The 24,545-nt window shown below is 47.9% G+C and overlaps 1 protein-coding gene and 1 long non-coding RNA gene across 3 annotated transcripts; both read right to left on the bottom strand.

Annotated features, from left to right (window-relative positions):
* Nucleotides 1-1,192: 1,192 nt before the first annotated feature.
* On the bottom strand, nt 1,193-4,209 carry LOC125711659 (uncharacterized). Its single transcript, XR_007383083.1, has 2 exons — nt 2,751-4,209; nt 1,193-2,659 (listed from the first exon to the last, which is right to left on the bottom strand). It is a non-coding gene; the product is annotated as an uncharacterized LOC125711659 (long non-coding RNA).
* Nucleotides 4,210-4,332: 123 nt separating this feature from the next.
* zbbx (zinc finger, B-box domain containing) lies at nt 4,333-23,241 on the bottom strand. 2 transcript variants are annotated; one of them, XM_048980817.1, is made up of 19 exons: nt 22,877-23,241; nt 22,112-22,220; nt 21,596-21,709; nt 19,766-19,868; nt 19,228-19,276; nt 18,941-19,059; nt 17,835-17,930; nt 15,563-15,712; nt 15,129-15,360; nt 13,968-14,088; nt 12,774-12,901; nt 12,005-12,129; nt 11,775-11,836; nt 10,550-11,598; nt 9,077-9,537; nt 7,887-7,998; nt 5,615-5,848; nt 5,227-5,311; nt 4,333-4,859 (listed from the first exon to the last, which is right to left on the bottom strand). In XM_048980817.1, exons 2-19 carry the CDS (start codon nt 22,171-22,173, stop codon nt 4,763-4,765), a joined length of 3,399 nt encoding a protein of 1,132 aa, XP_048836774.1. In that variant the 5' UTR covers nt 22,174-22,220; nt 22,877-23,241; the 3' UTR covers nt 4,333-4,762. The 2 variants fall into 2 exon arrangements, with proteins under 2 accessions (XP_048836774.1, XP_048836773.1); XM_048980816.1 differs by lacking the exon at nt 22,877-23,241 and adding an exon at nt 22,316-22,830.
* Between the last annotated feature and the right edge of the window lie 1,304 nt (nt 23,242-24,545).

The following is a 24,545-nucleotide window of genomic DNA, read 5'->3' as shown; positions in this document are numbered from 1 at the left end:
AACCGATCACATTTATTAATCACCCCCTTTTTGCAGAAAAGGCCTCTCTTTGCATTGTGTGAATAAGTTCTCCTGCTTCTGCACATTATTAATGTAAAGTCTTTGCTCACCTTGGTGGCTGGATTTTAAATGGAAGCATTTGCTCCCAGATCTCTTCTTCCACCCAGATGGTTTTAATTATCCGGGGCCCCTCTGCCATACTGCAGGAGATTCTTCAATAGTGGAAATCTATAATGGAGGCTCCACCTGTCATGCCCGGCTCGTCCGAACCTCGTGTGTGCCACGCCCCCTGAATTTCCACGTGTGCTTCCCCAACCATGCCCAGCTATGCCCTGTTATTTTGCCCTGTCTTTTCTATGCCCTGTCCGATGTCCGTCAGTGACGTTTTGTAGCGTTGTGATGTCCTGCTCTCCCCGTAGCCGTCTCCCCTCTAATAAATCCCCAGTTTTCCCTGTCTTTTACATGCCTGCCTCATCCTTCCCTGCCTCCTGCCCGCCAGCCTGCCTGTCCTCACCGGCGAAACCTGACACCACCCCCCCCACAGCCGCACGACTTCAAACCATTCAGGCCACCCAGCGAAAGCCCCAGCCTGCAAGATGGGCACGCAGCTGGACAGACTGGGAGCTCAGCCGTGAGCCTCTTCCCAGTCCAGCATGGCTTAATGAGATTGAAGGTCCCCTGTTCCTCAGCTTTATGTAAACAGGCCAACAGTTAATACATAGAATATTTCATAAGGTTACGTCTCTCATTAACACCACAGTCTCCTTAAGATTACAGCATTGTTCAGATTACAAGCATTCTGTCTAATTTTATAATTCTTGTTTTTTACCAATAAATAAATGTCTCACCCAAGTGAAAAACAAAGGCCTTTGGTCTCTCTCTTTCACTCTCTCTCACTCCCTTTTCAATCAGGCGCTTTCTGATTGCTTTGGGATTACAGGGATTTTACTGCATCTGAACAAGATTAACCTTTTTTTTCCACAAGTGCAGCATTATGTCCGCACAGCAAGGATTGAGGCGTGTGGCGGACGCTGACACGTGCGTGCGGAGGCACGCGGAAAGGCCCCCACACACCCCCTGCATGGCAGACGCATGCGGACGCACCAGTGCGCCTCCAGCCTGCCGTCCCATCCCAGAGGTGATGGATTAAGTTTCAAGCAGGAGAAGAGAAAGACTGAAACCAGCGAGCAAATAGATATATATGTTTATCATCCCTATTGCAGCATCAGTGAACATAATTCATCACCTTCTGGGCAACAAAATGCATATTATATATGTATAATTACGCTACCAAGCACAGCAAGGTTGAGTAAACCTAATTAGGAAAGAAACTGTGATGACATCAGAGAAGCGCAAAGCTTTTCTCATACATGTGCGTACGTGCATGCTCACATAATATAAATATCTACATATTACATCTATAACGTTTACAATAAGAACTGGCCCAAAGTTTAATTTGCACCTCGGTTTTTACATATTCAAATATTTCCCATTACACATTCTGGTACAGATACATTAAAATTATATTAATTTGGTTTGATTATTTTTCTATTATACTAAAATGAGAAAGACGTCATTTCTGAGATGTAAAACAAATAATGATAAGATAAAATTGGTCATTAACATGTTACTCTGAAACACAAATATCTATAACCCATCCTTTTTTATTCTAGAGTAAATGTATGTTCAGAAAGAATGGTGTATTATTAGGGACACGTTTCACGTTTTTAAATGAGTGTATTTTTATGACTGGGCAGGGAATGAAGCTGCTGTCTTTGTCTGCATGTTAATTACTGCAGCTGCATGTTCGTGACTTTACATATGCTTAAAAATCTCAGAAATATGCAGAGATGTAAATGAAGGGAGTGCTTCTGTGGATGGTAAACCAACTGCTAAGCTTCTCAAAGTTTTTTTTTCCACCAAAACTATTGCCCAGGTAAACAAAATTTACTATTGTACAAACACAAGTTCTTCAGTTATTGCTCTTCCCAGCGTGTTTTCCCCTGAGACAAACACATATAGACAGGTGAGAGTGAAACTTGTAGTCAGAGCGCTGGGTCAGCCACTTATCTGCAGCCCCTGAAGCATTTTTCAGGGATAAGGGCCTTGCCCAAGGGCCCAGTGGTGATATCATTACACTGCCAAACACGGGAATGAAACCAGCGACCTTCCGATCATGGGCACTTGGCCCTAACCTGAAGCCACACAACGCCCAAGATGATGCACCGGGGGACCCTGCACTAGACAGTAACACACTAATGTGGGAGCAGATGAGCACTGAACCGGGGAGGATATACGACATCAACACACTAACATAACTGAGGAGGCTGCACTATATCATTACACTAATGCGGGAGCTGTCCAGTGCTGAACCAAAAAGGCTGTACTACATAAACACACTGAAATAATTGGTCAGGCTGTACTACATCAACATACTAAAAAAGGAGCTGTCCAGTGTCCAATGACTGGGGAGGCTGACCTACATCATTACACTAAGGCGGGAGCTGTCCAGTGCTGAACCAGAGAGGCTGTACTATATGAACACAGTAAAATGACTGGGGAGGCTGTACTACATCATTACACTAAGGCGGGAGCTGACCAGTGCTGAACCAGAGAGGCTGTACTATATGAACACAGTAAAATGACTGGGGAGGCTGTACTACATCATTACACTAAGGGGGTGAGCTGTCCAGTGCTGAACCAGAGAGGCTGTACTATATGAACACAGTAAAATGACTGGGGAGGCTGACCTACATCATTACACTAAGGCGGGAGCTGTCCAGTGCTGAACCAGAGAGGCTGTACTATATGAACACAGTAAAATGACTGGGGAGGCTGTACTGCATCATTACACTAAGGCGGGAGCTGACCAGTGCTGAACCAGAGAGGCTGTACTATATGAACGCAGTAAAATGACTGGGGAGGCTGTACTACATCATTACACTAAGGGGGTGAGCTGTCCAGGTCTGAACCAGAGAGGCTGTACTATATGAACACAGTAAAATGACTGGGGAGGCTGACCTACATCATTACACTAATACGGGAGCTGTCCAGTGCTGAACCAGAGAGGCTGTACTATATGAACACAGTAAAATAACTGGGGAAGCTGTACTACATCATTACACTAAGGCGGGAGCTGTCCAGTGATAAACCAGAGAGGCTGTACTATATGAACACAGTAAAATGACTGGGGAGGCTGTACTACATCATTACACTAAGGCGGGAGCTGTCCAGTGATAAACCAGAGAGGCTGTACTATATGAACACAGTAAAATGACTGGGGAGGCTGTACTACATCATTACACTAAGGCGGGAGCTGTCCAGTGCTGAACCAGAGAGGCTGTACTATATGAACACAGTAAAATGACTGGGGAGGCTGTACTGTATCATTACACTAAGGCGGGAGCTGTCCAGTGATAAACCAGAGAGGCTGTACTATATGAACACAGTAAAATGACTGGGGAGGCTGTACTACATCATTACACTAAGGCGGGAGCTGTCCAGTGCTGAACCAGAGAGGCTGTACTGTATGAACACAGTAAAATGACTGGGGAGGCTGTACTACATCATTACACTAAGGCGGGAGCTGTCCAGTGCTGAACCAGAGAGGCTGTACTGTATGAACACAGTAAAATGACTGGGGAGGCTGTACTACATCATTACACTAAGGCGGGAGCTGTCCAGTGCTGAACCAAGGAGGCTGGACTACATAAACACACTAACATGGCAGCTGTCTACTGTTGAACCAGCAACAATAAAAAAAATGATTGCTCCCATTTTACAATTTCGTCTGGTCGCTATGTTCTTTTGGTCTTGCAATAATAAGCCAATCCACTGACAAGCCAAGTGTGAGCATAGTTAGTTTTCCTTATCCAAGCTAAAACGGCCAGATAGCTGCAGCTGTCGGCATGGCACAGCAAGGAGCAGAGGGGAAGGAAACGGATGCTGATTACTTGAGCCGCTCTTCCGTGTCACATCAACACGGCAGAAAAGCTGAGCTTCCCCAATAACAAACAGAGGTCACCGCTCTCCCAAGAGGAAGGCCCGAGATGGGCTGTTATCCTGAAGGATTGAGCACCAGGACATGTGGGATCACTAGGACATGCATTCCAGAGGCAGCAAAGTGCTTTATGAACTAGAATTGAAATGCAGAACATTTGCACTGCCAGAGTTGTTAGCAATCATCTAACTATGTAAACGAAAGTTAGCAGTAGGCAATAACGCGGGAGGAGAGATTCGCAGTGACCCGGCAGGCTCAGGGACATGAGGACACCACCAAGCAGTGGGCTTTCTTGGGGGGGGGGGATCTGTGCCTCACTCTAGCCGGCATACACAGAATGGCCAGTCCACCCCTTTAGAACTGATTTTCTGACTGCGGTATTTTATAAAGCAGTTTATTATTGATGAGCCAAGTATTTTACTCTGTTACTGTGACAACTGCTGGGGGCTGTAATATGTGAACCGGGTGGGTAATGGCAAGCCTGACAATGTAAATAAAGACAGGAAATTAAAAATCATCGGTACGGGGGAGTGGTTTTACTTTAATGTAAATCACATTCTGTGTTGGCTTTGTAAGGCTTAGCAGCATAACGCGAAACAGGGCATTACTATTTATAATCAATGGTTCCTTTTTGGCTCATTTATTTATGTGAAATTCCCAGTTGTGCAATTAAAGGTCATTATGAATCAGTATTAGAATTTTGAGTCTGTGTATTTTAATGTTTACACAGCACAGGATGCAGTTACTTTGCATGCTTGGATTTTAGGGCAGGGAGGCAACTGACTGCCTGTCTCTGCATGCCTCCTGTTCCTTATCCTCATCCTCTTCCTCAGCCATATCCCCTTCGTCGTCCTCCCACCTGCAGGATGAAGCAGGCAAGGGAAGTCAGCGACAAGACTGAGCTAGCTGCATGAATGAAACATCAGAGGAGCTGAAGTTCATTTTCAGAAGCGTCACATGGGTTTGGCGGGGGGGCTCCCCCATAACTCCCTGGTGTCCCATGTGACCGTGCCGATTGCTTGAAGATGGTGTGCTCCTCCTCTCACATAATGCATGTATGCATGAGGAATCAGTCAGGACCCAAGCAGCAACAGCCATTGCTCACATGACCGCAGGGAATGATCAGGCCACCAAACACACACACACACACAAACACACACACATGCACAGGTTAGGTTAGGCAGGAAGGCCCCTAACAAACCCTCATTAAGGATACCAACACAGACCCCAAGTCACTGCCGGCAGCCATTAGTGGGGTGGTGGGCGGGGCCGAGGGTCGTAGGTCACATGGGCTCCCACTGGCATTGTCACCTGAAAGACCCAGGGAGAGCCAGAAGCATCACTGTAACACCAGCATCAATATTATCGAACTGCTTTGTGGCTGAAGCCAGCAAACGCCCACTAACCCAGGCTTAACAGGATACCCACAGTGTGGGCTCCACTTACAGCCAGCAGGAGGCAAACATGCTGTGTGCAAACCTACAGGCTCTCTGTGAAACACATTACCTACCCCCTTTAGTATCACAGGGGATGTATGTGGACAGGAACCCCCATGCCCCCCTGTGTCCCATGAGTTCGGTATTAATTAGGTGGAGGTGAGGCTGGACGCCCCACCTGGTGCTCTGCTCAGGCCACGGAGCTCCTCATCCAGAAGATCCAGGACCTGGCAGGCCGTGGCCTGCTCTAGGAGGGGGTCGTCGCTCTCCGTGCAGTCGCTGCCCTGGATCTCCAGGATCTCCCAAGCTGCCTGGGACAGAGGCCGGGACACCGCTGGGGCCCGAGATGGGGACCTCGCACTCTTGGGAGACCTTGGGGCACCTTGGCCAGACCATAGGCTGGAGTCAGATCCTATATGGAGCAGGAGGAGATGGGTGAAAAGGGGAAAGAGGGAGAGAGAGAGAAAGAGGGAGGAATGGGAAAAACAGAGGAAGAGAGGGAGAAAGGGGAGGACAGGGGACGAGAGAGGGAAAGAAAGAGGGAGGGGGGAGAGGAAGGGGGATAGGAAATCGTGCAAAGCAGAGAGGGAAGAAAAGAAAAGAAGAGAAGCCATGAGGGAGACAGAGAAGAATGGAGAGACAGCTGAAGGGAGAACGACTCAGTGAATCCACTCACCATGTATTAGTGTGTGCCTGTAAAATCATTTGCCTCTAAGTGGGGACACAGTGGGCCAGATCAAATTGAGTGAAATGAGAGGAGAGATTCCATCTGCTCGTCACAGATTACAGGGCCTTTCCCTGATCGGGCCGTCTCGAGCCCGCTTCACGTCCTAACGGGGCCTCGCAGCGCTATTTACAGCAACACGCTTTCGATCGAAGCCGGTCCCCGTCACTCGCCCACCTGATGGTGCCGTTTGCAGAGATGCAGAGCCCTCTGTACACCACTGCTAGTATAATAGTAAATAGGACATTCCTGGCCCTTATTCAGACCGAGGCTCTTCTCCAGAAGTTGTCCAGTCGCATTCCTGTTTTTTTTCAGCTAATTCAGCCAGTGCTTCAGTTGCGTGTGAACCATCAGTAACGGGCTGATGCACAAAGCGGTTCTGAGAGCTTTCATCGCTGCCCCCATCATAGTGGAGGCATACCTGAACGTGCAGCACTGCCTGTCAGGCCATTGGGGGAGAGTCATAATGAATCAGGTGTAATCTCCTATCTGATATCAAAACCAATTTAAAAGCTATTTGCCTCACCAGACGGGAGAGTCAGACGCAGGGGGGGGGCACCATGAGTGACAGGAGTGCTAGTGATTGAACATGTGCTAATTCAGCTGGGGTGTGCAGATGAGGAACAGGAAATGGTCTAGTGTTACATAACCCATGTACAAGATGGCGAGGAATACAGGCATTCTTGTGGGGGGGTGGCTATCCTCTGATTCATAAATCAGAATCACTCTTATTTCCTAAGATCATTTTCCCCCCACTTGTTTATTTTTACACATTATTGCTGTGACTGCTTCGGGAAAATGAGTAACGGTATGTCTCGGACGGCTGACTGAGCACTGTGTTAGTGCCTGTTTAAGCACACTAAAAATGCATTAGGGCAAGCTTCCTGTTCCAAATATTAACATGCCTATGCCTATGCGTCATCATTAAGGGTCGACGAGTCTTTGTACCTTCTTCGCCAATGGGGGGGGGGCGTGAGAGAGAGAGAGAGAATGACAGCAAAAATTTAACTCTTGAGGGGGGGGGTCTTATATTACAGATGCAGACCTTACAGGGATGTCAATGTCAGCTGAGGACAGATGAGTGAGGAAACCATTACAGTGTGACAGAACCTCATATTTCCAGCTACTTTACTCATGAGCAACTCCACAAGCATAAGAGGCAGGAGAACAGCGCCCCCTTACCACACAGAGATGGAGCTGCAGCCCTGCACAGACTGCTGATTGGCTGGCAGCTGCTTTCATGGTAGCGGCTGGCCCTGAGGGCCTCTGGTCTTGAGAAAAGGCTTTCAGAGGAAACCGAGTGTGTAAAGGTCAGAGAGGAAAGCAGCTGTTGGACTCATGGGAGAAGTAACGCACCTAGACAGCTTGTGTAATGCCGTAACGTGTCAGTTACTTTGGATTAAAAAGATAAATCATTTTGTGAAAAACAGCATATTAACAGTAGCTTCAAATAACATAAAGGGTTGTGTCTTTCAATATAAAACACAAACACATAATGAGGAAGCACAGTGACTCTTCAGTGCTGTTATGGACATGAGACAACATGGGACAAGAAATGATGATAACCAGGACAAAAAGACAAGACAGGAAGAAACAAGGTGACATTCCAGCATTGAGAGAATATATAAATGCCCTAGAGTAGAAGTCACAGCTATTTATACTGCCAAACAGACCACCAGGCCATACAAACACAGACTATATCTGTATATATACATAAAAACTCCACCTGCATCGAGCACCTCCAGGTTGGCATTAGTCTCTCTGTCCTCTTCAGGCCCACCACCGGGTCCTACTGTCTCCAGCTGGGTCTGCTCTCCCTGGGAAAAACTCCACCAGACCTTTGACATATGAAAGCTGCACAGTCATACCCCACCCCAACATTTCACCCACACCTGAACACGCACAGCTACAGTCAGATCACGTACCCTGCTCAAGGTACAACAGCAGTTATCTCGCTAAAGATATTGTAGTGATTATTCTCCACACAGGCCAAAATTTAAGAGGCAGGCGAAGTAGTGTGACACAGCTGTAAACTTTGTACTTTGATGTTAAGGCAACATAAATGTTCCCATCAAAATTAATACATGCCCACATATGGCCAGTGCTGCATCCGGCGAGAACAACGGATAATTGCACCTTCAGGACAGCCGTGGTATGAGCCCCTGACCTCGAGGTCACGGTGAGTCAGATGTTCTCAGCGCTTAATGAACTTTCCTCTACTAATGAACTTTCACGGGCATCATTGGGAAATTCACTGTGCAGTATATTATCCCTTGTGTTTGCAATTTCAAGCCCATCAGAACTGTACTGCATAAAATACGAGAGGAAATTATTTAGGCATTCTGAATAGAAAACCGATATGCTCTCTAATATAGTGATTAACCGTTTGTGGGTGACTGCTGGGTTGTCCGACTTCACTCACTCATGCGGTGTCAGAAAGACAGCAGAACGAATGGGAAGCAGTAACTAATTCATAAGGCGAATATAAAACAAGATTCCTCTAAGCCAATATCTTTCATCAACTCCTGTAGTTTTACCCACTTCTTGATGTCCATTTAACATATGTATACAGAACTTAGCTGTCCTGGCTGGTGGAAACACAAGACTGGACACGAGATAACATTCCCGGACAGTGTCATGGGGATAGGTGCTGGGTGAACTCCTGTGATCACTCAGATACAACACCAGAGCTACAAACTCAGTCACATTTTGACCAAGATACTGTTCTTATTATTAAAATATCCACCCACCCACTTTCATTAAAGACACTTTAAAGACATCAATCTCTCATTCCTGCAGGAGGAAACAGGAGCAAATGGAGAAAACCCCAAGTGTGTCTAATAAATGAAATCTGAAATAATGTACAATGGGCTGGATGCATGCAGACTTGAGCTGTGACAGGCGGGAGGATGGTACCGTGAATGAGTCAGGCACATCAGGTCTCTCATCCAGCTGGCCTTCTGGGAAAGGGGCACGAGCTGGATCAGAATTGCTCATGGGTGGATCAGAGACGTGTCCAGAACTGCCGACTTTGTCGCCTGGGTAGCCATTCTCAGAATTGTTCACAAGATGATCCATGTAGTTCTCGGCAGGGTCACCGGTGACATAATCTGTGAGGTGATCCACTAGGTCATCTGTGTATTTCTCTGTGGGATCGTCGACAGGATCCTCTGCAAAGTCATCTGTGGGGTTATCCACAAAGGCGGCTGCGAGGTCATCTGCTAGGACATCCCCGAGGTTGTCTGCCGAGTGATATGCAAGATCATCTACTAGGTCATCCATGGGGTCATCAATAGAATCTTCTGCAGGGTTGTCTTTGGGGTTATTTCTGTGATAACCCCACAGCAGTGATTTGGGACAGAAGCCAGATGCCTGGGCTATATAATGTAGGAAAAGAAGCGAAGAAATAAAGCTTGTTGGATGATTCATATTACTTAACGTTAAAAAAAAGATTAAAGCATTAAACATGCATTTGTGTTCTGAAAATTGCCTATATTATCTTTCTATGGTCATATGTGACACACACTCACCTAACCTAATAACCTAAGACTTCCTATGCTTCAGCAATTCACAGAAGAAATGCTGAAACATGAAAATATTTCAAGCCCTTAACCAACTGCTCCTATTGAATAATGTAAGAGCTCAGCTGGAAACCTTGTCCTACAACCCAGATGAGGGTCTGGAGTGGGCAGCTGGGCTACTGAATAATAATAATGCTTAGATCTGGGGATGGGTGCCCAGGTTGGGATCTGAGCAAGTCGCGTCCCTGCCTCTTTCATATGGGGGAGTTGTTGATAGAGAGCTTAGGGTGGTGTGTTTAAAGCAGGACTTCGTTTACACAGTGAGGCTAAGCAGGCAGTAAATAAGCAGGTAAAACCTAAGGCTGCCACATCGCCCTTCTCTCCCATGCATTAATGATGCCTTACTGGTACCCTTCAGCATTTCGTTCTGTTGTCCAAGGCAGCGCATAATATGCTATTGAGCTGCAAATGTTCTCGCCGGAGCAGTCTGCCGATTCTGTGGCATTTGGCACAACAGTCAGGACAAGAAACGTCAGCGGCATCTCTGATTACGGCCACTGGGGCGGCGATGGGCCATTCCTCAACGCGGAATTACCACCATGCGTCACATGTCATTACCTTGTGTATTTACTTAAAACTGTAATCGATAAGCCGTTTTATTGCCATGGCTGAATTAGCTGTGACAGAGGAGCAAGACCAGCACCAGCATTACTGCCACTATCAAACTCCTCTAATAGAATTTCAGGCTGGGAAGCACACTTTCATTGAGAAGGTATTACAACAAGGATAGCTTCTGCTCTAACCTTGTAGTTAACTGCCACCCCGTCATCAATATGCTTCATTCCTCTGATCACTATAAAAAGATCACCTGAGAAAGGTCTCTGTGGCAGGGGGGCCCATCCAGAAGGGGGTCTTGAAGATGAAGGCAGAGAGCGAGTTGACATCAGCCGCTTGAATAGATGAGGATGTGGCGAGGGAGTCAGAGGAGGGGTGGGCTGCAATGTTCTGGCTGAAGACAGGTCCATAGGAGGAGGATGGGATTTTAAGGAGGAATGAAGTTGTGCTCTCTTTGTTGTGGTTAATGCCAGACCAGCTTCTGGGGACTGCAGCACTGTGAAGTTATAGCTCTGAACAAGTTCTCTTGCCTGTGGTATTGGTGTCTGAGAAGGTAACCCGAGGTCTGATGAATGAGGAAATTGAGTTCTTGGGGGTTCTGGAGTTCTGGAGGGTATATAAGGTTCTGGTGACTTAAGCAGTGGAGTTCTACAGGGTACATCAGGTTCTGGTGACTTACACACTGGTGTTCTAGAGGGTAAATCAAGATCTGGTGACTTAAGCACTGGAATTCTAGAGGGTATATCAGGTTCTGGTGACAAAAGCACTGGAGTTCTGGAGGGTGTATCAGGTTCTCGTGACTTATGTACTGGAATTTCAAAGTCACCAGCTTCTGGTGACTGGTGAATTTGGGTACCTAAAGACTGATTTGGTTCTAGTGACTGAAGTATTTGGGTTTGCGTTGACAGATGACCTTCCAACTGTGTTTCATGGGTTCTACGCATATGAGGTTCTGGTGAACTGGGAATTTGAGTTCTGTATGACAGAGGAGGTCCTGGTGATACACACATCTGGATTCTGGAGGACAACTTAAGTTCTGATGAGCAGGTCATTCGCATCTTGCAAAGCGGGTCAGATTCTGGAGACTCAAGCAACTGTGTGCTTGAGGACAGGTGCGGTTCTGCAGTCCAAGTCAATCGCATCTTGAAAGATGAGTCCTCCGCTTGTGGAGTCGATTGTGGTGAATCGGACATGTGCAGCTGCGATGCCTGGAGCTGAGAATGTGAAATGATGCCTGCACCCAGGGCTTTGGTGGCTACTGTGTCGTGGGAAGCTGCGTCCTGCCCTTCAGCTTCAGTCACACTTTGAGGAGAAACGGGGATGCATATTCATACTCAGATATTCCATCACTTAAAATTTCTGTAACATATTTTCATATTTTATGAACATATGTTCATGACACACACTTCAAAGGGGGACAGCAGGGGACCCAAGGGAAAATGACGTGTCACAGATACTCTGCACTGTTCATCTCTTACCCTGTACTGCCGACTCCCCATTCGGCAGGAGATGTGTCGGTGGCTATACAGTTCCCAACCGTCTGCAGAAAAATACAACAAGCACAGCTTATATCACAGCGAGAGGACGGCAGGGACCAACAGGTGGGGCAGGGCAGGGCAGTGTCCCAGAGACAGGGCAGGCCTGCCTCATAAGTGGAGTGGAGCATGCAGAGCTCCTGTACGGAGGGATCTGCACGGCCAGCACTCACACTCTGCATCTCCCGCTCCACAACGCTTGCACTGGATGAAGCTGGACAGTCAAGATTATCAGAGCTTCCAGGATCACAAACAGTGAAGAGCGAGGCACAGTAATGCTTCAGCTCCATCTCGGCAGCTGCGGCAAGAGACATGGGTGCATCAGACGTTAGACCATATATATAGTGCACACTCATACTAATACTGCCAGGACATGCTGATACTGCACACACACTCACACGGATACTGTAAACACACACTGATACTATACACACTCATACTGAAACTGTAAACACATGCTGATACTGTACACATGCTGATACTGATACTGCAAACATACTGATACTACATCCACACTTATACTGCTACTGTACACATGCTGATACTGATACTGTAAACACACACTGATATTGATATTGTAAACACATTCTGATTCTGCTACTGCACACACACTGATATTGATACTGCGCTCACACTGATACTGTACACACAAATACTGACGCAGTTACACACACACACAGTGTGATACCAGTAATCAGACACTGATATTATACACACACTAGACATTGATGTAGCACAGACCCACAGAAGACACACACTCCTTGACAGCGATTATTTAAGCTGGAAGAGGGTAATGACGTTAGTCCCACATCATCCCCCAAACTCCTGTCTGCCCCCCAGCCATGTCGTGGCATGATGGATCCCAGTCCCACGAAGATGACCATCTCCACACAGATGGGGAGTCAACAGCTGTGGGGGCCCTTAGGGAGAAACAGCATGAACCTGTCAGACTGGGGGGGTCCTTATCCATCAGACAAGGGGGGTCCTCATCTGTCAGCCGACTCAAATCCATCACAGAATTCGGACGGGAGCAGACAGATGGCTGTGGCCAGTGGTCCTTGATCGGCATTCTGAAAAGCCCGCCACCCCCCCCACCAGAAAATAAGGTCAGTTTCAGACCTGTCATCTTCCCACATTGAGCCTAAGCTACATCACATCGCTGCTGTTTGTGGGAAGGGCCCGGACCCCGAAGGAGAGCATCACTGAAATTGACTGCGGCATGATATTGACGTGATGCCATCTCCCAAGAACGCGGAACGGGGCGATAGGGGTCGCTGTTCCCAGGCGCTGGCCAAGGAGTCAGAGGAGCCTCTAACCTGTGAGGCTGAGGTACGGACCAATCTCTGATCTCGTTAGGAGGATTAATCAAGTCACTGTACCTCTCAAAAACGCACACAAACGTGCCCCCAACTGCTATAAGGGTACATCCTCTAAAAAGATTATTTCTGAGTGCCAGGCTCAGACTAGTCATCTGTGGGGTTTGCCAGTTCAGGTTCCAAGGGGGGTCTTTCTGTAATACTTTCCAGAAGGTTCTGAGACCTGAACCGCAGTAAAACATTCAACCATAGAGATGTTTAAGTGCAAAAGTGCACCATAACACTCAGTCATACGCAGCTCCACCCTCTGCACAGAATCGGACATGGCGACCAACCCTCCCCTCCCCCTGCCTCCGCCAGCTGGATCCGGGCCACTCCCTCCTCTCTGGAACCAGAGCCTGATTAGAAACAGAATACTGCTCTGCTTCTCACAGAAAGCCACATTTAAACGGTTTAAAATTCACGCTCCCGTGCCTGTGATGGGCCAACGAGCATGGCAGACGGTAACGGCGTCCCCGGCCCGCCACAGCGTCCCACCCACCTGCCATGCCGCCCCCCCCGCCACGGCCCAGCGCCTCACAGGGATGATTCTTATTATTGTGCTAGCAGAAACTTTCTCCTTGTCACGCTTACTTACGGCTCTAAGGGTACACTCTTCAGTGCCGGTTTGTGCATAATTAAAATGAAATGTGCAAGCGTATTACACGCTACAATCAGCCAGCAGTAAAAGTTTACCACTGGCACCATGTCAACAGTCATAAACAGGCCGGCTCGTAAACACTCATACACCCTCATACGCACACACATGCAGCCTTCTCACCTACGGTACATCTTCACCAGCAGCTTCTCCATATAACTCAGGCCATGATGCTTGAACTCCACTCGGACAGGGGGCCTTGGAACAACAAGGTCTGCTTGGATTCCGGTAGCTTCTTTGGTCGCTACAGGGGGGGAGAGTCAGACCTGTCAATTAGCTGGGAAATCGCTTAGCAGTCAAAATGTTTCAAAAAATAACCCACAAACAGTGGCTGTGCACTTTCACATAGCAGGTCCCAGATTACAACCCAGCTCAAAGGTACAACAGCAGTATTCCTTGTCACTCAAAACTCTGAGGACAGAAACACCTGACAGTCACGCTTGACTGTCACCATGAGCAGTGCCTGTATGAAACATACCAGACGGGACATTTATCCCAAAATCCAGCTCATATCCCACAATGACATGTTCTAGATCCCACTTACCCTTTTTGGGAGCACAGTTTGGTATTTAATCTGGCGACAACCCTAAAGGCCAAGAGCTGGTTTTCATTAACGGAGGAGATATTATAGCTGAAGGCAGACAGGCCTCCTCAGGCCATCCAAAGAGCAGGAACATAGCAGACCCTCACAAAGCTCACAGACACTGCACCAGCAGATTGTCTGATGCAGCCCTGAGGCACCAGAGTGAACAAATGGGCGCAACAGGAGAGATGCCAGAGATGAGAAGGCTGTGCGCGGGTCGCTGACCCTGCGAGGTCAAGTCCCCAAATACTGCAGCATTCACTTTAAGTAAATGAGCTCCAACTCAACCTGACAACCTGATTTTATCCCAAACACGAAAAAAACAGTGATAAAATCAGGAGGACACTTCTGGGCACAAAATCTCCATTATTTATTCATGTTTCCAGGCAAAAACCCACAGTGCACTCTATACCACTCCCTCCACCAACAGCTACTACAGTCCTACTAAAGCTACACCCAGCTACACTCCCATCCCACACCATAGCACAACCACACCCCAACCAAGTCAGCTACACCCCCACCCCCTATACCAACACCAGCCACATCAACCAAGTAAGCTACACCCGCATCCCCAAACCATAACCAGTCATGCTTCATCCAAGTAAGCTACACCCGCTCATGCTTCCATACCATAAGTAGCCATACCCACATCCACACTGCCTCCAGACAGACCCCCTAGTCCAAACTCACAGCGCAGTTACCTGGCAAAGCTTCCCTGGGCCTCCAAGTTCGCTCCTGTCCCTGTTTTGTCTCCCCTCTCTCCCACCTCCATTCCCTCAGTGCCTCCTGGAAGGACCTGGATGACTCCTCCTCATCGAATGCTCCACCCCACCGGGACTTGTTCCACCCCGCTGGGTCTACCCCAATTGGGGCGCTGTGCTGTTCTTCCTCGTCTTCTTCATCGTCGTCCTTACTTTGAATTACAGTCTCAATCTAAGGCACATATAGGAAATGGTGTTTATGGGCTATAAATCTGCTACTGACGTTGTCTATGCTCCACCTGAGCTCAACAGTGTCATTCCCGCACGTCACCCTTCCGTGTCGCTCTCCTGTGTCACCCCCTTGTCATCCCCATATCACCCCTCTTGTGTCACATCCCCACATAACGCCTCCTGTGTCACTCCCCCAGTGTCACCTGGGCATGCTGGTGATCCACAGTCGCGGCTCCTTTTCTGGGCACCCCGGCTCCTGACACACCCCCCTCCACAGCTGGCTCGTCGGGATCAATTTGTCTGCTGAAGCGGCTCACGACGTCCAGTGTGCTGATGGAGGTGTGCATGTCCATCTGCGGGGCGGCCGGTCACAGTCATGAATTAAAGATGCCACCGCGTGCGATCAGAGACCTTTCAGAGACACACCGGCAAATAACAAGCTGCAGGAGAACAGAAGCTCTAGCCGTGCGGGAAAAGCCTGCAGAACAAACAGGTGGCTAATGTGTCCAAACTGGTAGAGCTGTGTGCAGGAAATGGTATGAAATACAAACACACAGGTCAGAGGCAGCACACAGAGGGAGCTATACTGGGAATATTAAACGAGCTCTTTAAGTCACACCTTTGATACATTACCTGACATGGCTACGCCTGGAATGTATGTAAAACAATTCAATTCAATTTTATATAGCGCCTTTTACACCCAGACACTTGACAAGAGTGTGCGGCAATTCCATACTACATCATTTATGCAAAATAGTGCATGAATGAAGAAAAGGGAAAGAAAAAATGCCAAAAGACAAAAAATTCATGCCAGACATATGTCAGGCTTATTTATACATTAGCATGAACAAATGAAAATAATCCGTGTTTAATTTAGAGCAGTGTTTCTCAACCCAGCCCCCAGGGACCCCCCGACAGTCTAAATTTCTGCTGTTCCAGGTATTCAGTGTTCTTGATTTTGATGTTTGGTTTGTTCTTGTTTGGTACAGGTGCACTGGGAGCTGGGATGGGGCAAAAACGTGGACTATATAGGGGTCCCGGAGGACTGGGTTGAGAAACACTGGTTTAGAAAAAGAGCATGAATGATGAAGGTGACCGGTGAAGACAGCGCCCTAAACCCTTCTACGTCCCGTTCAACAGCTGACTAAATGGTGGTGCAGGATAATCCCGCGCATGCACCCACATATACACACACAACTGATGGCATTACGGATGTGGCCACCCCCGGCCAGTACATCAGGTCTGTGTCCCACTGAAGAGGACATCCTTTGCTGATCTGCCAGGGAGAAATCAGAGCTTTTACTGCGGGAATTAGCAGCCTGCTGGATCTGTACGGAACCCGCTGACGGCAGAGGCCCCGCCCGCGGCCTGTGTGTGATCCGGCCCCGCTCTCCATGCTTTCATGCCCTGCCAGAAAAAGGCCGCCCTCGCCGGCCATAAGCTGGAAGTCAGTCGATCCCAAGCCGCCAGAGACATCATTAGTGTCCATGCGTAGCGGGATGTCACCCTGAGGACTCAGTCATCAAATGAACACAAGAGGTACAGTAACAGAAGGAGAGGCACCGATATCCAGCACGAAGCCATCCCTCACGGTCATTCCGGTCATGTCCGGTTCATTACAGATTCAAACGCCACTCTTTGTGCCTGTATGCAATTAAAACGATTCGCTTTCATCATTTTTGCATCATTTCCTGAGTGGCATGCACACCATTAATACTGTGATCACGCCCATTGTGCTATTATGGTATTGCACCATTATGCTATTGTGCTACGCCGCATGGTCAACAGGAAGCAGTTGGCAGAATAACATGCGGGAGATTCTCACATCAGAGCAGTGCGACCCAGAGTACAGGCACACTGGGATATAGACGTACAAGTACGATGCTGATTAAATTTATATTTTTGCAAACCAAACAGGATTACAAGGGTGGAAAAGGCTGAGGGTTTAATCCCTCTACCAAGCACGCATGTCCCTGTGAAGATCCCAGGGGCTTCTGGCCTCCGCCTGTCTCAAACGCTTCTGTTCGGTCAACATCATCATTTTTAGGTACCTGCTCTTGTAAAGCAAAGCACTCTGCTACTCCACTACAGACCGGGCCAGTCACTGAGCAGCGTGCAGAACGAGGGATGCACAGCTGCCTACAATGCAGCCACAATGCTCTGATTTTTGCACGCGTGGCCAGTGCTGTCATTGGTGAAAACAGCCGGTCGACCACTCATATTGTGGTTGTGTTAAGGTCAGGGATGAGGAAGCCACACACTGGCCCCAAACTGGGTCTCACAAACACACCACCCTCTGCTACATCCTCATTCTTACTCTACAGCCTTCCTGTCGATGCCTTTCTGAATGAGTGGTGCTGCCGGACCCCACTGTTGACCTTTCCCTCGGTGACGTCGAGCTGTGAGAGGAAGGAAGAGGAGGGCGAGAGTCGATCCCGCATGGCTACCAGTTAGCCTTCCTACCAGTGGCCATACCTGGGTGGGAACCATTCTGTGATGTTTCAGTGCCCCCTTCTGGTGAAACCTAGCAAAGCAGCCCACGCAGTAATCCTCTCCGCATTCCATGCAAACCTTCGCAAGGCAAAGAAGTATAAATGAATTAATAATAATGCCTCAAACATATACATTCAGAGAAAGGAAAACTGTGGAAAATGAGTATTTGCACATTGTGCCTGTGCTTAAGTTTCAGAATAAACTTATAAATAAGTGCAAAATGCGACAAGTGGTACAGCGTGCATTACTGTGATAAAAAACAATCTTCGGGGAGCTCATTATTTCCTAAACGAGCGTAGAGGCGACGCGAGCCGACAGTGTGAGACGCTCATGGACTGGCACGGAGAGATGCATGAGGACACGCTCGAGATGGAGCTGTATGCGTCCTGCAGCTGGCGAAGCCCCCCCAGGCCAGCAGGATTCACGCGGCTCCCCAGGCAACACCCCCGCCCCCCATCTAATGCCTGATCCCATCCCAGCCCCAAATGCACTGCAGAACTTAAAGTTCAGAAAGCAGAAGTGTAAAGCAAGGCTTTTGTGCGCGATGTGGCCCCCGCACACTCCCCCGTCACTCCAAGCTCCCTGGGGAGGGAGTCTGCGGGAGCCTGCAGGTGCACCAATTAGCAAGGGGAAAGAGGTCCATCCTGTCCTTTTCCACTCCACTGAGGACATATAATAGGAATACTCTGGAGCTTGTTACTGGGCATTCTAACATGGAGGGAGACTGCTGAGGTTCTAAGAGTAGGGCAGGGTCGCTGTGGTTCTAAATGTAGGACAGAAACGCTGTGGTTCTAAGAGTAAAACAGGGTTGCTATGGATCTAAGTGTCTATGGTGCTGACAGAAGCTTCCTTTTCTGGGAGGGAATAGGAGAATCCAAGCAGGTAAAGATAGGCAGAATGACTCTGAAAGAGCCAATAAATCTACTAGACGGAAGACTTGTGTCTTCCAGGAGACACAAGTGGGACAGGGGGATATGTTGTTACTTTTCCCTACCAGAATCAAGACCAGCTAAGTTTGGGGTCCAGCCAACAGAAACAAAGTCAGGAGCTGTAATATCCTGTCAACATGATAGCGCCAGGAAACGCACCAGGCCGGCTGCACGGGCCTCACACTGGCCACAGACTTTCCTCTTCAGCCTGGGCCCTCTGCTGGACATTAGACTCCCAGGTGGTGGCTGTGGCTTCATCGCTGGTGTCCTCTGCAGCTCTGAGGAGAATAAGAACCAGCTGTGTGACCTAAAGGTGGGTATTCAGATCACAGGTGGGGTGCAGAGGATGGGACGCCATTAGAGGGACCAAAACCTCAAGGGAGAAGAGGCAGAGAGGGAACACGTGGCAAGCATCCTGACCAGGATGGGCACCATTTCTCACATACCTTCTGGATCATTTTTGAGAACTGTGACCCTCAGCCTTCCTGCTGGTAACTGCAAGAAATTAGGCAAGATACAATAAGATGAACTTCATTGATCCCAGGGAGAGATTATGATGCGCGCAGAAGCGAGGTGCATGAAGTGCAGATAAACATGCAACGAAAAACAAGACAAAGAGCACAAACAGTCCACACAGTGCAAGCGAATTTAATAAGTAGAAAGTACACAAATGGAAAATCTGTAAAAAGAATATTAAAGGAACAAATGTAAATTGACAGAAGGTAAAATGTGCCATCATATGTGCAAACGCACAGCTGCAGAGTTTTACTACGAAGAAAACAATAACCATGTGAGGAGGAGGGTTACTGCACATCTGGCTCCCCAGAACTCGCCTCTGTGCTGCAGGGGGCCGTATGTGTCCAGCACCCGGTGCATGTGAGTGTGCCTGTGCTGGGTATATCACGTGGGGTCCACTACAGAGTGGATTTCATTGTCAGTGGACAGAGCTTAAGCTGTGAGGTGAAAAGCCACATGCAGGCCTGCCTTCTGAGATGGACTCTCCTTGTTTCTGCCCAGTCTCTGAATCGGTGCCGACGGCACCATTGATCCGGCCTGGCCTGACTTCCAGTGGTACGCCCCCAGCTTCCTGTGGGAGGAGACACAGGGCTACCGTGATACGATGTGACAGAAAGCAACCAAACCCACGATCGCAGCTACCCTGAAGCCACACCATCCAATATGGGCCAGAGACAGCACCCCCAGTCCACACTCCTTTGATTAGACGGCAGCAGCAATTGACACAAAAGGCAATACGTGACTTGGGCTAAGCAAACACAGCGACATACAAACCAGCACAGTCACAAACACACACAGTCCCAACTAGCAGAGCTTTCAGTGTAATTCATAATATAAAGTCCGAGGTGAGCATTTCACATGCCGGGTGAAATAAACATGGGAGCAGACGTCCTCATTTCAGCATGTCTGTTATTGTTACGCCGGGCGGTACACTTCAGGGCCTCGCTGTTCTCATACTCAAAGCGATTACAGTGACTCCACCTGTCATGGTCGGATGGAGCTTTCTGACTGGAACACGGGGGCTAGGAGGACTGCAGATTAGTCTGGCTTACATAAAACCCCCAACACACGAACACACGCGTGCGCACATGCCTCCCTGGGCACTGTACCTCCAAAATGGCCAGAAATATTTCGGGGAAGCGGCGGGAGTAACATCTCCTGGGCTGTGAGCTGCCTGTCTGGGGATTTTGGCCAGGAGAGGGCTGACTGATTCTGGCCAGACAGTTAGGCCAGAGAGGACAGTGCTAAGACAAGAATATCAACAACACAAAAGGAATGACATAGAAAGGTATGGTGGATCCATAACTTCAGTACTGCAGGTTTAATAGCTGGGGGGGCTTTTCTGCAGCCGCCATTGGCAGCATCTAAGCCCTGCACTGCTAAGTTTCATGCTACATTGAACAAAATCATAAACTAATGAACTATACAAAAATAGTCAGTGAGAGTGCTCTGCACCAGTAAGGGGATGGTGGGGTTAGGGGAGTCACATTCTTTAGAGGTACAACATGGAGGGGCATCCATCTTACAGGACCTGGACACCGTTATGCGAGCCCCGCACAAAAGGAATGCCAAAGGAGAATTCCAAGATACTTCTTCATCCTGTTATCTGCCAAAACACGGATTCTGTCACCTGTGAATTTCACTGTCAACACAGAAACTGCGTGTTTTACTTCCTGCAGGGTTTCCACTGCGATGCATCACAGCTGGGCGTGAAGCATGCCATATCTCACAGCTGAGGTCTCCTCTCCTGAGTTATGTGGTCATATATTAGGACACCGGATGCTTCCATAATGTACATGGCCAGACAGAGGGGCAAATTCTTTATGTCATTAATGAAGTGACAGGAGTGATAAAGAACAGGCGCGTTATTAACTCCTGTGCTGTGCTGGTATTGAGAAACAACGATCTACCTCCTTTAATGCATTATTCTTCATTTGTGGGGGAAAATGACTAATGTACATATCACAGATGAGGGCCTGCTAACCCGGATTCTTCCAATCTGTGCTGTTATGTAAATTCAGTCACATAACCAGTTGAAGATTACCATTCCCACTGCCTGAAGGTCACCCTTCACTAGTAAATAGGACACTGTAAACAGGAAGTGCTGCTACCGAGGATAAACAAATACAGAATAACATATTATATGTAATTGACAGAAGGTGGTGAGTGAAAGCAAAATATTTGGCCCATTAAAACCTGGTTCTCCATCCTTTCATCCCGTCTTCTCCCTCATGTCTCCTTTTACGGGCCCTTTCTTTCTTTCTTCGTCTGCCACCCCCCCCCCCCGCTGTCACTCACCTCCTCTCCTCCTTCTCCGAGCTCATGGCCTGCCGCAGCTCCTGCAGACGCTCCTCCATGTCTCTGTTCTCCTGCTCCAGCTGCGAGGTCTCCAATCGCAGCTCTCTAGCACTTCTACAAAGGACAGGCAGGCTACTGTGTCAGACCAGTCTCAGAGAAACTCAGATGGCAACATACACTCTCACCTCATAACCAACTCATCCATTAATTAAACAGAACTGAATGTAGCACATTTTTACAAGCACAAGTAATTCTACAGGAGATCATCCATAAGGAATGAAAATAGCAGACTGTGTTTCAGCACGATGCAGTAAGTGGAATGGAAAGAACACACTTCATTTTAAAAATAATTTCTTAACTGAATAGCTTACTCTACTGGAAGCTATATTCTGTAGACACTCTTTACATAGTGAGATCTGGGAATGAAGAATATCTAGTGTATTTTTCACTGCAAGGTGTCTTTGACTCTAGAGTCTCAGATGAGAAACGGTATGAAAAAAAAGTACATATACACACCTGGCCTTTAACTTAAGCGAAGTGGGCTTGTTAGGAACCACCACAAAATTGTTTAAATTCATGGCTGCCTATTATCATTAATGTTGTTTTCAATTAGATTTATTCTTCCCTGTAATGAAAGCACAAGAAAAATCAATCATTACCACCCATGAGCACCAGATCCCATCATGTCCAACAATAAAACCATCAAAATGCGCGTCTCACCAACAGCAGTATTCCTGGGATTGCTGGCGAACCTCATGCAATTCTTAAACTGAGATAGACGGCAAGTTTTCATCTAGATGTTATTCCATATTTCTAAATGCTATTAGGTATTCTATATACTTGTGTTTGTATTGTTTTTGTAATCTCTTACAAAGTTAAAATACCTCATATCTTCATTATGCGTTATCAACTCGATTGACACTAATGATTTACTTAAAAGGACGCCAAACCCGGCGTTAGACACTAACCCGGACACTGGACTAATCGCAAGTAAATCGCATGTGTCGGTCTTCCGTTTCGTTTATTTCTTTTTATGGATAACGCAGCTTCCACCGGTAATCAACAAGCGTTTGGATGCGTGACGTCTTTGTGTACGCGCGTCTCCATGGAAACGCCCGCGTGAGAGACACTACGTGGAAATGTCTCGCGAGAAATCCATGAAACAAACAGCTGGCAGCGCTACGAGTCTTCTCTTAAAATAAACAGTAAAAGTTTATTACTAATTGATAGTACTAATTAATACTACTTTACAGACCTTTCGAAGTTAATCTGTTTACCTACCTACACTCCCTTATCCTACTCGTTCTGCCTGAACAATTGCGACGTTGATTGGGGCGACGAGACCCCTATTGGCTCCTCAATCACGGACAGCTGGAACTCTTTAATTAAAATTATTAGTGTTTAAATCAGAATTTGGATAGATGATGTTTTGATTATAGAGAGATAAAAAAAAATCTCATTAAGAGTTCCTGCGATGTCTAAATTAGCCATTATAGCAGCTTATGAGTCCGTTAGCTTGGAGCCGAGTGTTTAGTGCGCGGGTGTAATCAGCGTGAGGCGGCGTCTCTGCGCGCTACCTCGCGCGCGCCGGGAAGTGGCGGCGCTCCTTATGATTTCATTTTTAATCACGGAGATCGCTAGAATAAAGGCTGCTCTCTGCGCTAAAGTAACTAATTAAAACCCTCAATGTGCTGCCCTTTAGCTGGTCGTGCTGCCGTCCCCTTCATCACTATCTTCATCTTGATGAGGGTCATTATGGAGGACTGAGGAAGTAAGTAAACGTTTGAAAGGCATCCTCCTGTTATTATTTTTTTCTTTTTTTAGGTTGGGTGACGGGGTATGTTATCTGGCACCCCCATACCCCCCCCCACCCCCCCCCCCCCCCTCCATAACAATGCTGAGACATTGTCTAGCTTTGAGCTCACTGCTCCCTATTCTTCATAGAGGCTGTGGGGTAGAGACCCCCAATTGTGACATTTTTTTTTACCTGCTGCTTAACTTCCTGTGCATGAGCAACTGAGAAGCATAATCCCATTGGCTGATTCTAACCACAGCCAGCAGGGAGCTGCCCAACCACGTAGCCGCATAAAAATAAGGGGCGAGTATCAGGAGAGAGACAGGGAGCGAGGGATGAGGAATGGAATCGGAGAGCGAGTGGAGCTGTGAAGCCTAATGAATGTAGTGATCCAGGCTAATTGTGGCCTCAATGATTGTAGTGACACAGTAATAATAAGATCAATGCTACAAGACGATAGACGCAAGCATTGACACCACAAGCACCCTGGGAACAGGGGTTGGTGTGGTGACTGTGTGGGTACGCTGTGTATCTAGACAGATGATGTCTTTTTGTACCTCCTTGTCAGAGGTGAGGCGATCATTTCACTTCCTGGCTAATGCTAACCAGGCTACCTCAATGACATCACACCACATGTGTCTGCACTGGGCTGCAAGAGAGCAGCCACTTTGTCATCGCTCTCTTTTTCCCTGCGTGCCACGGCACAAGCTGGGGTTGGAGCCCACATAGTGCCGGGGTCACTCACTGCACTTAACCCTGCCAGGCTGTGGGTCACAGGAAGCACAAGGTCATGCCACAGAGAGCTGGCCAAGACGCCTTTGTGGTCAAACAGGCGGCGAAAGACAGAAGGCTGATTGCCTGAATTCATTGACGGAGCGAGTGAACCCATGACCTTGTGCGAGACCATCAGGACAACCTCCATGACAGCCAGTATTTCAGAAAGGGAGGGAGAGAGGGAGGAAGAGAGCAGAATCTGATACAGAATTCTGGCTGCGTTCCCAACAGTTGAAAACATCCTCTAACCTTAATTCCTAAAAGTACAGATCAATTCAACCCCAACGACTCCCACGGATTCCCAACAAATCACTTTGTGAGGCATCTAGGGAAAGTGTCCTAGAGCATCATCAGCACCCAGACCCTGGTCTTCCTTCCTGA

Source organism: Brienomyrus brachyistius, chromosome 17 (genome assembly GCF_023856365.1).
Source record: "Brienomyrus brachyistius isolate T26 chromosome 17, BBRACH_0.4, whole genome shotgun sequence".
Taxonomy (NCBI): Eukaryota; Metazoa; Chordata; class Actinopteri; order Osteoglossiformes; family Mormyridae; genus Brienomyrus; species Brienomyrus brachyistius.
The sequence above is the reverse complement of the archived record's forward strand: the minus strand, read 5'-3'. Positions and strand labels throughout refer to the sequence as shown.